The 14,938-nt window shown below is 34.3% G+C and overlaps 1 protein-coding gene across 3 annotated transcripts in view; it reads right to left on the bottom strand.

Annotated features, from left to right (window-relative positions):
* Positions 1-14,938, bottom strand: part of LOC132156385 (protein unc-13 homolog C-like) — a 153,006-nt gene that overhangs the window by 9,149 nt on the left and 128,919 nt on the right. For all 3 annotated transcript variants that reach the window (XM_059565376.1, XM_059565374.1, XM_059565375.1), the window contains 3 exons: positions 12,810-12,869; positions 7,839-7,919; positions 1,587-1,734 (listed from right to left, as the gene is read on the bottom strand). In XM_059565376.1, the coding sequence (XP_059421359.1) occupies positions 1,587-1,734; positions 7,839-7,919; positions 12,810-12,869 (289 nt within the window). The remainder of the gene's footprint in view (positions 1-1,586; positions 1,735-7,838; positions 7,920-12,809; positions 12,870-14,938) is intronic.

The following is a 14,938-nucleotide window of genomic DNA, read 5'->3' as shown; positions in this document are numbered from 1 at the left end:
TGGTCACAATGGAAAGTCAATTGCATTGTGGGATATCGTGGCTCTATTCAAAAAACCTTGTGAGCTGCATTACTGTTTACGGTCTACATAAACTACTGCCTTCCAAACAGTGTTGTTGTTAACTAAAATGTATTTAATCATTTCTTGTATTAAACTGAAATAACATATTATATAAAATATAATATAACAAACTTAAACAAATTTTTTTCCTTAGCAACCAGCTGAAACCAAAAAAGATGAATTACTAAAAATACTTAAACTGAAATAATACAATTATAAATTATAATAGAAAATAAAGCTAAAAACTCAAAAATAATCTGAACGACTAAATAAAAAAAATACTAAAATTAAAACCCAAAAATATGACCATAAAAGCTCATTTGAAATATTAATAAATACTATATATAAATAATAATAATAATCAACGACATACTAACTGATATGCAACATAATAAGTGACTGATTTTCAGTTACTGGCTCGGTACTCTAAGGTACAAAAGCAAAAAGGTACATCTTTGTACCTTATTTAAACCTAAATGTTAAATGATAGTCCTTTAAAAATATTTCTACCTTTTACAATTGTACAGTCCCAGTGACAATTTTGTACCTTTTTTTATTGTATTTTTGCAGGTAAGCAAATCTATAATTAGCATAAAAATACACAGCACAAAAATAATCTGTAAAATAGTGCATTTGTAATGATCTTGAGGTGCCTTGTGGTAGTAGTCATATAGTTTTTATGTCATGCCAGCAACTGAAGCTATTTTCATGACAATAAATGATTTACAAAATATAAAAGTGTTGCATGAATACAATGAAATAAAAACCAAACCAACTAAAACAAACAAAAAAACATATTCAGCTTTAGAAGTTATTTTGAAGAATGCTGGTAAACAAACAGTTGTTGGTCCCCACTGAAATAAATAAATAAATAAAAATACTACTGAAGTCAACGGGGACCTGAAAGTGTATCGTTACTCACATTCCTCAAAGTATCTTCTTCTGCGTTCAACAGAAGAAAGAAACTCATGCAGGTGTGGAACAACACGACGGTGAGTAAAATTATTTCATTCTTGGGTGAACTGTCCCTTTAAGTGAGCTTATTAAATAAAAAATGTTGTCTACTTGTATTTAAAGCAGGACAGTCCAATAAAACATGTTTAAAGTTTTTGCCTTTCTGGTAATTTCTGGCATTGAAAGAATATGTATGATTTTAATCTACATTACTCTCACGTTTCTTGTGCACTGTTTGTCACAATGCATTCTGGGATGGACTTCTGATTGATTGCTGCCTTAGAATTTGTCCAAAAGAAGAAATCAGAATGTTGCTAATGTATTGTCTAAGTAGGCGTAGGCAGCACACTAAAGTATGTTTTGGAACAGAGCCACTATAGGTTTTGATAAATGTAGCTGATCATTCAAGCATACAGAAAACTAGAATACTGCAAGTACTACTTTAAAACTGCATACTAACAAACCCAGTGAGCAAAACTGTCTCACTGCACAGAAAGCGTCTCTCTCCCTCTCTCTCTCTAGTGACAGGGAGATGTACGATCACTCCTCCAGGAGCACAAACATGCTCTTACCTTGAGAGGTTTGGGTGCATATATATTTCTTGATCAAGGCATCTGTGGGTTGAGTGTAAAGGCTGAGGGCGTATTTCAAGGACTTGAGATCGGGGCTCTTCTCCAGGAAGGTTTTCTTCAGACCGTTTCCACCCGCATGGAAATATTGCTGAACGGAGAAACAAACGCGCTGGTTACTGAGAGTCAAACATGGCTACAGATCACTCAGATAATACATCAACCAGGGTTAACCAGAAAAATCAGACATTCACTGAGACAGAACAAATTAATCGTATAAAGGTAAAGCGTTGAGAATCACAGAAGGCGTTGATTAATAGTAATCATGGGATATTGGCAGCAGGGTTACTTCTACTAAGCACTTTTTCATGTATTAATATACTGGATGAAATATTAAAGTCAGTTTTTAAAGACAGATATCATTTCATTTTCTTTTATCACAATATTATGTATTAAGTGAGCACTGGGCTGAATTTAAACTCATTTGAGTGCATCGGTCTGACTGGATGTTGATTTGTAAAAACTTGAGAATCTAATAAAAATGTCTTCATTGTTCTTTAAATGTTGAAAAAAGCATTTATTTATATGGTAACAATTTACAATAAGGTTCATTAGTTAACTACATTAGTTTACATGAACTAAGCATGAACAATACTTCCACAGCATTTATTAATCTAAGCTAATGTTAATTTCAACATTTACTAATGCATTATTAAAATCAAAAGTTGTGCTTGTTAACATTAGTTAATGCACTGTGAATTAACATGAACTGCATTTTTATTAACTAACATTAACAAATATTAATAAATACTGTTATGTACTGTTCATGTTAGTTAATACATTAACTAATGGAACCTTACTGTAAAGTGTTACCATTTTTATTATTTATTCATTTATTCATATTCTTTTTTTTGTTGTTGTTGGAAATGATGATTAAAAAAAATTAAATAAAAATATTCCACCAGCTTATCCTGTACTGAAAAACAACATTTATTTCAATTTCCACAATTTTCACAAATAAATTACTGAACCTAAAAATAACACATTGAATTAAACATGAAATAATGAAGAAGAATGACTGAAATAGTACCGTCTTGTAAAATGCAGAACATTCGTATTGTATTATTATATTATTACTATATTATATTTTAGATTACATTTTAGATTTTATTTCCAATAATCCTTCCAAAGTCACCAACTATCTCACCGAAAAATACTAGATAAACAAAGATACTCACACATTATATGTAACAAATGTAATAATCAAATTTATAAAAGTACTGTAAAATACACATTTTAGTAAAATCAATTGCAACACATGCAAAAGTTCTAGAGTTCAGGTTTTGTAGGACAGGAATGATCTTAGTAATCATTTTATAAAAGCGCTAAGACACAAGACTGAGTTATATTGTGAATTATGGTGCATTAACTGCACATTGTGACTAACATTGGCTTTCAGAAAGTCTCACACTACTGCATTGCCTTAGTGTTTAAACCCTGCAATGCAACATAAACACAAAAACATCATCTATTCATTAGAACATGATTTGAACATCATAAATGAAACATTCCGCACAGATGCTGCAGGAGGCAGAACAGTTATATTCATAGCTTCACACAGTTAACGGAGTTATTTCACAGTTAACGGTGAGATGTGAGACTGATAACACATGTGTCAGCTGAACACAATCAGATCAGGGTTAAACAGAAGCAAAGAGCTGCAGAGATCATCTGCCACCGCTGGACACCAGTGTGAGGAGATGACTGGCGTTTGATCAGATCTGGTTTGTTATTCTATTAGAGTAAAGACTGATTAGAGGGGAGTGGAGAGGACAGCGCGCTGGTGTTTTCATGCATGCTGTGATTGAGGCAGATGAGATTTCCACCAAGGAATCAATTGCTCTGGCTCTGAGGAAAGGCCAGGTGTCATTTTCAATGCTTTCATGGAGTTTCTCTCTCACTTTGACCTTAATAAACAAAACAAAAATAAAATAGAAATAAAGATTTTTTTTCCCTGCCCAATATATATTTTATTTTAAGTTAAATATGTAACCCGGGAGAACAAAACCAGTCATAAGGGTAAATTTCTCAAAATTGAGATTTATACATTATCAGAAAAATGAATAAATAAGCTTTCCAGTGATGTATGGTTTAATAGGATAGCACAATATTTGGCCGAGATACAACTATTAGAAAATCTGGAATCTGAGGGTGCAAAAAAATGAATAAATCAAAATACTGAGAAAACCGCCTTTAAAGTTGTCCAAATGAAGTTCTTAGTAATGCATATTACTGATCAGAAATTAAGTTTTGATTTTATTCAAAAAAATATACCCCAGCAAGTTAAGACTGGGTTTGTGCTCCAGGGTCACATTTTATATTGGAAACAGTGAAGGTCAATGAAATGTATTTTTAAAATTGCATGTAAACTTAATTTCAACCTTCACATACCAAAATGTGTTTCAGGAGCAAGAAAACAAATTTCCAATCTATAGTCTACATTCAGGATTTATTCAGTATTCATTTGTATTTAAATGTGTTATACCCTAGAGACAACAAATGTGACATGAAGGTATTTCAATAAGTCCACTTTAGTCAAGTATATTTATTACAGTTTTATTGCATACAGTTAGTGTTGGCGGTATGTTTATGTTCTGGGCAACACTCCACATGCCTGTCCGTGCAGCCATGCTTGGACAGAGTGGGGACAGCAGCAAGACAAACCCCCAGAACAACCATATGCCAAAACCCCCAAAACAACTGATGCAATTTGAATAGACAGTGAAGGGAAATGTTGGCTTAATACTATATTTATGGGGGAAGCATCGCCCCAACTTAGTAAGAGAGCATGCAACAAACATGTTGCTTAAGCTGCATATGCAAATATTTTAATGTACAGGGGGAAGCACACACCCCTAGCAGCAGCAGTCTAATGCGATGGCAGTTTGTATATTATCCAAATTTAAGCGTCTAACATGCTATTAAATAGCATTTAGGTGCAAGTATCACCCCAAGTTTGGCAATCGAGGATATGCAACAAGCATGTTGCTTAAAATGCTTATAGAAAATATGTGATTGTAAATGGGGAAGCATATGACCCCTAGCGGCGGCACAAGGAGCATGTTATATTCATTAATATATTAATATACATTAATAATAGCATAACTGTGGGTGGTAGTCCAACAGGAGAAGCATACACCCTGCGGAAATACTTTGAACAACTGTCATTGATATTATGTTCTTATTTGTATAGAAATCAACCGCACATTTACAAAGCTAATGAAAACATCAGCCTTAGAAATAAACCACCGTGACATTGAGATTACGCTGCTAAAAACAGCGAACCCCAGTTGAAAAGCCTATACGAAAATGCTTGTTTCATTTAAACCTGTTCTCATGGCCTTAACTATCGGCGTGTCCTCCTAGCGATTACATGCTCTTGACTGCGTGTTGCTCCAGGTGTATAAACACAGATGTGTAAATGCTGCTGCAAATATGCTTAATATTTTGCTACTGCAAATGATGCAAAACTGCTAACATCATTTTATTTTACAATTAGCAGACCAGGCAATATACAAAGTGATATGGATTAAAAGAGCGTTTACTTATCTTAAATGTGGATTTCAGATGTTCTGAAACACGCTGCAACAGTTTGATTTGCAAGCAGCGATGTGATGGAAGAGATGCTGAAGAATGGGAAATTAAATAGACCACTTGTGATAGGTGTCAAGACTGGATCGGTACACATCAGGAACAGCTGACTGTTGACCGATGCCAGCTTGACTGACGTACAGTAGCCTGACTGAACTAATAATGCAATGCAGAATTTTCTTGGACTGAAATATATGGAGGGCAAAATATATTTTTAAATGTGTAACAAAAAATTATATATATACTGTAGATCAAAATATATTTGTAGAAATATTTATATAAATATAAACATATTTTAACAAAGAAGAGAAAAAAGTTTTTGGCCACATTTTGTATAGTTCTCTTTCTTTTTCCCTGTTTGTTGAATCTTTCTCAGTCCGTTCAGCGACTGTGTGATGAAATCCAGTAAACAGCCTTTCATTGTCTGTTGATGAAGGCCTCTGGCTGTGAGCTGGACTCTAATTGAGCTGATGATGAATGGCTGATGTGGTTTGTCAGCTGTATTGATTGGTCAAGACCAGCATCATTTTGGTAATAATAAAGAATAAACAAGATTTGGTGAAACTCCTCAGGCCTGCAGATTGTTCAGTGCACATATTAAGGATCAGGTTAGTATGTTTCATGTGCTTTCCTGTACTGATCATATCAGTCTTAGTGTTACGAAATTACTTGAATTACGCTTGATTTCAAATGCATGCTCGTTTGATCTTCTGGGGACCTGTTATTTCAGCTGTATTATTCATATGGAGCTTTTTCTATTGTGTGTTTGAGAGCAGTGGTGAGGAGGAGGCAAAGTCCCTGCTTTATTTATTCATTTTAATTTATTTTCTTTCTTTCTATTTGATGTTCCATCTGTGTCATTTGCAGATATGTCTTCCATGTGGAAAAGCATTTACTTCAGATGGACAACATATTAATAAAGCCGTACAGTATCAAGTCAAAAATTTAAATTACAATAACACACAAAATACATAGCTGATTTTAAATAATCTAAATATTCCGAAAACTACATAAATTCATTTATTTGCAAAGCTGCATGAGATAATAAACTTGCATTCAGATAATAATTTAATTATTTATTTAATAGTTTTTTTTGTCCTGCCTTATGCATGAGATTTATGCTTAAAACACACAAATTGAATTTAATGTACATCACATTCTTGGCACATTAGTCATAAAATATAATTTATTGTTTATCTTTCTAAATATTCATCCATCTAAATGTCTACCTATTGAATGTCTATTACTATTGTTTAGCATTTCTGTGGTTTTGCATATCTGAACATCATATAGTTTTGCCCTCACATTGACCTAAAAAAATAAAAAAAAATAAAAAATATAATAAATAAATATAAATATAATTTTTTTTTTAAAAATGGTAAAAAAAAATAATATGTGTAAATAAGTAAAAATAATATGTAAAAATAAGTTAAAAATAATATGTGTAAATAAGTAAAAATAATATGTAAAAATAAGTTAAAAAAATTATGTGTAAATAAGTAAAAATAATATGTAAAAATAAGTTACAAATATGTGGTTTAAGAAAAAAATAAATGTAATTCTAGATATATAATATTCTCTGCAAATAAGACTTACAATATTATTAATTTACTTTCTAAATATTTATCTGAATATCTATTCTATTGTTCAGCATGAAAAAAGAAAATATATTTTAATGGAAAATATTAAATTAAAATGTTTCGTTTGATGCGCATTGATTCACTGATTCATTCATGTTTAAAAAGACCTCGAATTAAAGACATCAGATGCTGATTGTTCTCCTCTTCTGTTTGTCTCTTTTCTTCCCACTCACACATAAATTATTATTCTCATTAATCTCAGCAGATATCTTTGCTGTCGAGCACAGAATCCTGTGTGCATCTCTGCATGCAGCCGTTTTCATCTCCAACATTTTACTCAAGGCTTTTATGAACTTCCCTAATTAGCTTCAGTCCTCAGAATACCAATGAGTAAAAATTCCCAGTCCATGACTGATCCCAACAGGGAGGGGCCTGCGTTTCCACGGAGACGACGCAATCAATAATATTTCTGATGTTGCATGTATGTGCAGCTCATACAAAATCAAAGTCAGATCTAATCTGATTCTATTCCATGCACTTCAACTAAAAAAAAAATATGGTTCGGAGGTGGCAAATATGCTTCAAATCATCACTTATACCTGATGCATACTCAAGAAAAATTTGTATGTTTAAGTTGCATGAAATTGCTCATAAACACTCGAGTTTCTGCATGCATCACATCACCCTCCAGAGGTCTGGAGAGGAACTGAAAGCATCTCATACACAATCACTGAACAATGTGGATATGATATCGCAGTTTTGAGTCTCTTTTTATGTGTGGAGTAAGTAGCAGTAAGCATGTGTACAGTATGTGTGCATAACTATAAAAATCGTTGCATATACTAGCAGTTAGTCTAATAATGATCAATCTTAATTTTCATTCTCCAAGTAAACTAAGCTACATTTATATGCAGCAGAATTTAAAACCAGCTGTTTGACTTGTAACATCAATCTAAGCAGCAGTTTATACAACTGGCCCCTGAAATTGGAGAATCAGAGCAGAAGAAGAGTGAGAAGCCGATACCTTGATGGTGGGAAGCACTAAATCCAAGGCGGCACATTGTCGAGGACTCAGACTGCGAGCTTCCTCCCGGGTCACATGCTCCTGAGACACACACAGAGAGACAGAGACAGAGTGATTTACATTCAAATGAGCTCTTTTTCTCCATGCATTTCCACGCTGGTCGAGCTGGGTAAACTACCTCATGTTAAACAATTTAGATGAAATACCATGCATAAAATGACTCGACGATTTGCTCAAAATGTTTCCTGTTGTTAATTTATTTGAGCTATATACTATATATGCCCTCATTATTTTTTGTATACATAAATAAGATACGGTATATAGATGCTCAGAAAATATATTAATTTCAATAATAATAATAAAAAATTTTTTTTATGAAGGCCATATTATGGAAGTCAGGGGCGGTTCTAGAGGCGGGCCCTGGCCCCTGCTGAAATCTGATTGGCCCCCGTTTCGCTCAATAGTCGACGAGAAGAGCAACGGGAGAATTCTTCACAACGATCACAGATGCAATTCCACCCCAAACAATTAGCAGCATTCGCGGCAGTAAAGTGTCAATGCAACTTGGGAGAAGAAGCAGAGCTCTTTTTTTTTTTTTTTTTGAAGCAGAGCTCTTGGCTTTATATTATATTTCCTTGAAATTTTGACTGTGAATGGCTTTGGCTTGAGCGATACCAGAACATTCTGTGACGTTATGCCAGTAGGCGGGAGAAAGAATCTATCTATCCAATTTGAAGACAATTCTTGGTGAGTCACAAATCCTCTTGTTGGTTGTCATTAAAATATGAGAGGATATTTACCTGCTGCTCTCACTTATTTTAGGATTGTAAACTAAATTGTGGAAGCAGCACTGGAAGCACTGTCGAAGTAAACCAATAAACTTGTTAACCCTTTGATATGTACGATCACACAGGTGTGATTAGAACTTTCAGTGCGTCACGTCATCAACTGCTGAATTTAAATCCGCTTTCGCGCTTTGACTGGCTGCGCTGAGCGCTGGTCATATTATCACAATTATTCAGTGTTTTCAAACATATAAGGCTTATTTTAGGTTTAAGACATTTGAATACACATAAGTACTAGCAAAACCATACATTTATAGTTTGTCAAATAAACGCAGATGAATATGGAAACGGCAATAATGATCCCTACAAATATAATCTGACTTCATGTTTTATTGATATCATATACAGATTGTGTAGGTTACTAAAGTTTACTCTGCCCTTCTCCGAGTTTACCGGATACCTAAAGTACTTCAATGTGTTTCGGGAGGACAGGATGAATGTGCGTGTTGTAAATCCCACAGCTCAGATTCAGCGCGAACCAACATGGCGGCGCCCATCACCCGGTATCAACTAACACAGTCGATATAGAAGTGTTTAAGCTACCAAATATATTTACTTGCACATATTTCAGAATGGGAATATCAGATATTTCATAATATAGTGAGTATGTTAGCAAATATTTTGAATAAAACAGGAAAAACGAAATAAAAGCGATCCATGTGTCATACAGATCTATTTCGGCTGTGTTAAGTCACAAGACAAGTACAATGCGTCGCCATGGTAACAAGAAGGCGGTACATTCTTTACGTGGCTAGAGTATTCTGTTTTTTGCTACCCTTGTCGCCACTTTTCACTCCCAAATGCCCCAATGTCTATATTCATGTCAGAATCAGGGTTCTGTAATTGGAAAAAAGCACTGTGCAGAAATGGTGGCTTTAGAGATCATTGCAAATCAGAACATTACAGAAGTGGTGTGTTTGCTTGGACACAGCACAAATTAGTCATTGAAATGTGTAAAACGTGATGCATTGTGTCCTTTATGCACAGTATAAATAAATAAAAAAATCATTAATAACTTCACTGGCTCATATTTTTTTATTAGAGTGTTTGAAAAAAGGAATGACTGCCGAAATGTATTTTTTCCGTACTGAATAAATTATTTTGTGTGCTTGAATGTACCCTGTACTTGGCCCCTGAATGTAACATGTGGCCCCTTATTGGCCCCTGTTACAGAAAAATCCTAGAACCGCCACTGATGGAAGGCATTTTTTGGCACTTATTTTCCCGTATCCATTTCCAAGCAATGTTAACTACCTCATGTTAAACAATTTTAATAAAACACAATGCATAAAATGACATATTTGCTGGTTTTTATTTTATTTTAGCTGTAAATATATATATATAAGCCCTCTAGTTAGTATATAATTATAATTTATAATTTTATTTTATTTTGCTTTAGTTATAAACATAAAATGTTTTCTTTTATGAAGGGCTTACATATTTCAATTCATAGATAAAATACAATGCATAAAATTTGCTTGACATGTTTGCTTCTTTCATTTTTTCCCCCTAAAATGTCTTAATACCAACTGTTTTTTAAAGTTCTCTCCAGCTTCTCCAGTTAATTTCAAACACTAGAACCCTGCCCATGACTGCCCATGGAAGATTCAGGTAAAAAACAAACGCAAAATGAGGATTTATAAGGATGACTAGTGTTTTAATGAGTATTGAATGTACTGTATAGGACATTTAGAGGTCAACTAAGTTTTTCTTGGAGCTTCTTACCGCTCATTAGAATAAAAGGTGACAGTTCTCAGAAGACTCTGTGGCCTCACCATGATTCAAGACGAGGAGTCAGGCAGTGAAACTTCAATTTCATTTAATCTTACAGGTCAATGGCGGTGCAAAGTTTAATACAAATAAGCCTGAGAGTGATAACAGCAGAGTGTGAGTGAGCATTAATCCACATCAAATCAGTGTAACTTCAAGCGTGTGTGTTGAGTAGGAAGAGCTGATTCTGTCCATTGACTTCTCCCAGCTTAAGGTCACCTTTTTTAGAGATGCCTTCACACCTTGAGCACTTCGAGCGAGTGTATTGATCAGGTGTTAAAACGGTCTGTACGTCCCCTGAAAAACCTCTGTTCAGGTCAGTACACACACATTCAGACTCGATGCACACAGACTCTAGAGGTGAAACAGCACTCCACGCATCTTTTATAACTCATTGTGTGCTAAATGTTACTGCAATGTCATAAAACCTCACTGGATGTAAAATTCAATAATAATATAAATATAATAATAAAAAAAACACATTAGCAGCCCCATAAGGTACAGTAATTAGGAATAGTGAAAACTTTATTATATTAAATATTTTTAAATTTTTGTCTCGTTCTTTAGTACAAATGTTTAAACATTCCAAAATCAAGATGCATTTACTTGAGAACACACACACACACACACTTTTTTTTGTGAAAAGTGGGTTCATCCCATAGGCGTAATGGTTTTTATACTGTACAAACTGTATATTCTATGGCCCTATACCAACCCTACACCTAACCCTCACAGGAAACTTTGTGCATTTTTACTTTCTCAAAAAAACTCATTCTGTATGATTTATAAGCATTTTGAAAAATGGGGACATGGGTTATGTCCTCATAAGTCACCCTCTCCTTGTAATACCTGTGTCATACCCATGACATTATACAGAGTTGTGTCCTGATATGACACAAAAACAAGAGAACACACACACACACACACACACACACACACACACACACACACACACACACACACACACTTTTATTCAGCGATGCATTAAATTGATCAAAAGTGACATTAAAGACATTTATAAAGTAACTAACATAAATTATAAATTATCTTTTGATAATAATCAGAAACTTTTCTTGAGCAGTAAATCAGCATATTAGACTGATTTCTGAAGATCATGTGACACTGAAGACTGGAGGAATGATGATGAAAATACAGCTGTGCATCACAGGAATAAATTACATTTTACAATATATTCACATAGAAAACAGTTAATTTAATTTGTATTAATATTTCACTATTTCTATAGTGTATTTTTGATCAAATAAATGCAGCCTTCGTAAACATGATAGACTTCTTTAAAAATAAATAAATGCCTTCTATTTAAAACATGCAATTATACTTATTATTAACATGAGTTTAAGGCAGTTGCATATAATTGTTTAAGCCATAGATGGCAATGCAGTTGACTGGGTTTAGAAACAGAAAAAAACATCTACAATCTGAGGCACACCTTTGCATCCAGAGGCTTGATTATTAAACCAGTTACCTCTCAATGCCATTCACTTAAAGGAACAGTTCATGCAAAAAAAGATTTTTTGCAACAGCTCGTTTTGTATAATGACCAAAAACTCAACTAATAAAAAAAATTCTAAAACGTTCTGCTAACCTTCCCATAAAGTTATTTACATTTAGATTCATTCATTTGGCAGATGCTTTTATCCAAAGTGACTTGGGAAAATGTTATTTCTGAATCTTTTCATCTTACTGTATGAAGGTTATGCGAAGGTTATAATTTTATCATGTAAACATTACGAGAACGTTACGTTTGAATGTTCTCCGAACATCACATACCATACAAACCTCACACATGCGTGCATACATGACGCAGGTCAATAAAATCAAAGTCAAATCTAATCTGACTCTATTTCATGCACTTCAACTGAAAAAAATATGGTTCGGAGGTGGCAAATATGTTTCAAATCATCACTTAAACCTGATGCATACTCAAGAAAAATGTGTATGTTTAAGTTGCATGAAATTGCTCATAAAAGTTTGAGTTTCTGCATGCATCACATCGCCCTCCAGAGGCCTGGAGTGGAACTGAAAGCAACGTGTATTCAATCACAAAACAAAATCCATAGACTGTATATGATATCGCAGTTTTGAGTCTCTTTTGAACATAGTGAAAATAGCAACATTTAAAAAATAAACGGTAGATGAACATCCAATTAAAATGTTTCAGAAAAAAGATAACTTTGAACTAACTTTCTGAGAATGTTCCATATTAGCTGGGAAGCTTTTGAACTACTTTTTTGGGGGGGAGCTATAACAACACTTTTATTTTATGGCTGAAGTATATCTTGAAAAAAAAGTGAAAACCTTTTCATTAGTGTAGATTAGAGAAGTGAGTCTTCACCTTGAGTTTGGAGAGCTGACCAAGGTCCTTGGCAGCACTGAAAATCATCTGAGCCCCTTGCTGTTAAACAAAAGCACAGAACAAAGAGTTGCAATGTAATTCACTCCTCTGGAAATTAAGTTTCTCAGGAGACAGCGAGTGAAATAGAGTTTGTTTAGAGTATTTGACAGTCAAGTTTATGAATGCTGATTCAGCTCATTAAGAAGATGGACAGGAAGCTCATGAAGGAACATTATTTTGGTTCATGTCACTTACTGGAATATTATTTCCAAAATCAAAGAGGGCCATGGTGCCAATATTCAATTTAATTTCATAGCTATAAAATAAAATATAAAATTGTAAGCACTACATTAAATATTTAAATTAATTTTAGCACGAAAATATATAAGGCCTCCATGAAATATTTTACGTTACAAAGTATCTACAAATTAAATATAATAATCCCTATATTAAATATTTTAAAAAAAATTGCATATAAAGGAAATTATACAGGTACTCCATTAAATATTGTATTTTAATTTTATTTTTATTCAATATATAATCTATTCAAAATTTTATTTTATATATTTTATTTTAGCAATGAAATAAAATATATAAGCCCCACATTAAATATTCAGGTCCTCCATTAAAAATATTTTATTTTAATTTTGCTATCAGTAAAACATATAAGTTATGAAATAAAATATATTAAGCTCTCCATTACTTTATATTATCTTAAATGTAATTTTAAATTCCCCCTAAAGAGCTCTCAGTTCCTCCATTGAAGCTGTGTGTACGGTCTACTGTCCATGTCCAGAAAGGTAAGAAAAACATCATCAAAGTAGTCCATGTGACATCAGAGGGTCAGTTAGAATATTTTGAAGCATCGAAAATACATTTTGGTCCAAAAATAGCAAAAACTATTACTTTATTCAGCATTGTCTTCTCTTTCGTGTCTGTTGTGAGAGAGAGTTCAAAACAAAGCAGTCTGGATATCCGGTTTGTGAACGAATCATTCGATGTAACTGGATCTTTTTGAACCAGTTCACCAAATCGAACTGAATAGTTTTAAACAGTTTGCGTTTCCAATAAGCATTAATCTACAAATGACTTAAGCTGTTAACTTTTTTAATGTGACTAACACTCCCTCTGAGTTCAAACAAACCAATATCCCGGAGTAATTCATTTACTCAAACAGTACACTGACTGAACTGCTGTGAAGAGAGAACTGAAGATGAACACCGAGCCAGATAATGAACAAAAGATTGACTCATCGGTTTTCGGATCACCAGTCGTTCTTTCGGACAGTTCGATTCAATAAACCGGTTGAAGAAAACGGTTCACTGGTTCTTTTGCACTCGACGTAATGGCATTGTAGCAATGTACAAACTTCATAATCATTGGGAAGAAGGAGGCGGGAACTGGCGGACAATCAAATGACATTTTAGTGACAAAATAAAGACAAAACAGCACGTCAGCCCCTCACGGTCGACTGACGCGCACAAATAAAAACCAAACACAACTAAAAGCCCAGGCCTGGTCCTCTCTCGTCCTTCACTGTTGTCGCTCCAGTTTTATATCCTTCCATCTCCTCCGTGGGACTCGAGACCAGTGGATCGAGCAGGTGTCGCTCATCTCCAATCACTCCACCGGCCTCGCCTCGTTCCCACGGCACTCGGCCCCGCCCCACTCGTCACAGGCGTCATTGGCGATGATTGCCCTTGATTCAAGCCTTTGGTTTACCCGTGCTCATAACATTAGCACAGAATCAGTTCAGAATCAATCACCAAAAGAATCAGGGCCCAGTTCCCCAAAACGTTCTTATCGCTAAGTAGTTCTTAACCTATTCCTTAACCTCTCTCTTAACCTTATGGCACGATTCCCGACAGGTTCGTACGCTAAGTATATCTTCTGTATGTCACACTTTCGTAAGGTTGGTCTGGACCATTCGTAAGCTCTCTCTTAGTGTTGTTTGAGCTCAAGACGCTACTGAACAGCAGTCTTTAGAAATCAGCGCAGTACAAGTCAAACTATGGTATGTTGACAATGTTGTGGCTCAACAATGATTTTTGGACATTTTAAGACTCATAATAAATTATGTTCGCAATGGATACAGGCCTATTTATGAAGTTGACTTTATGTGGTATCAG

Source organism: Carassius carassius, chromosome 13 (assembly GCF_963082965.1).
Source record: "Carassius carassius chromosome 13, fCarCar2.1, whole genome shotgun sequence".
In the NCBI taxonomy this organism is placed as follows: domain Eukaryota; kingdom Metazoa; phylum Chordata; class Actinopteri; order Cypriniformes; family Cyprinidae; genus Carassius; species Carassius carassius.
Note: the sequence above shows the minus strand (reverse complement) of the source record. Positions and strands in the feature narration are given on the sequence as shown.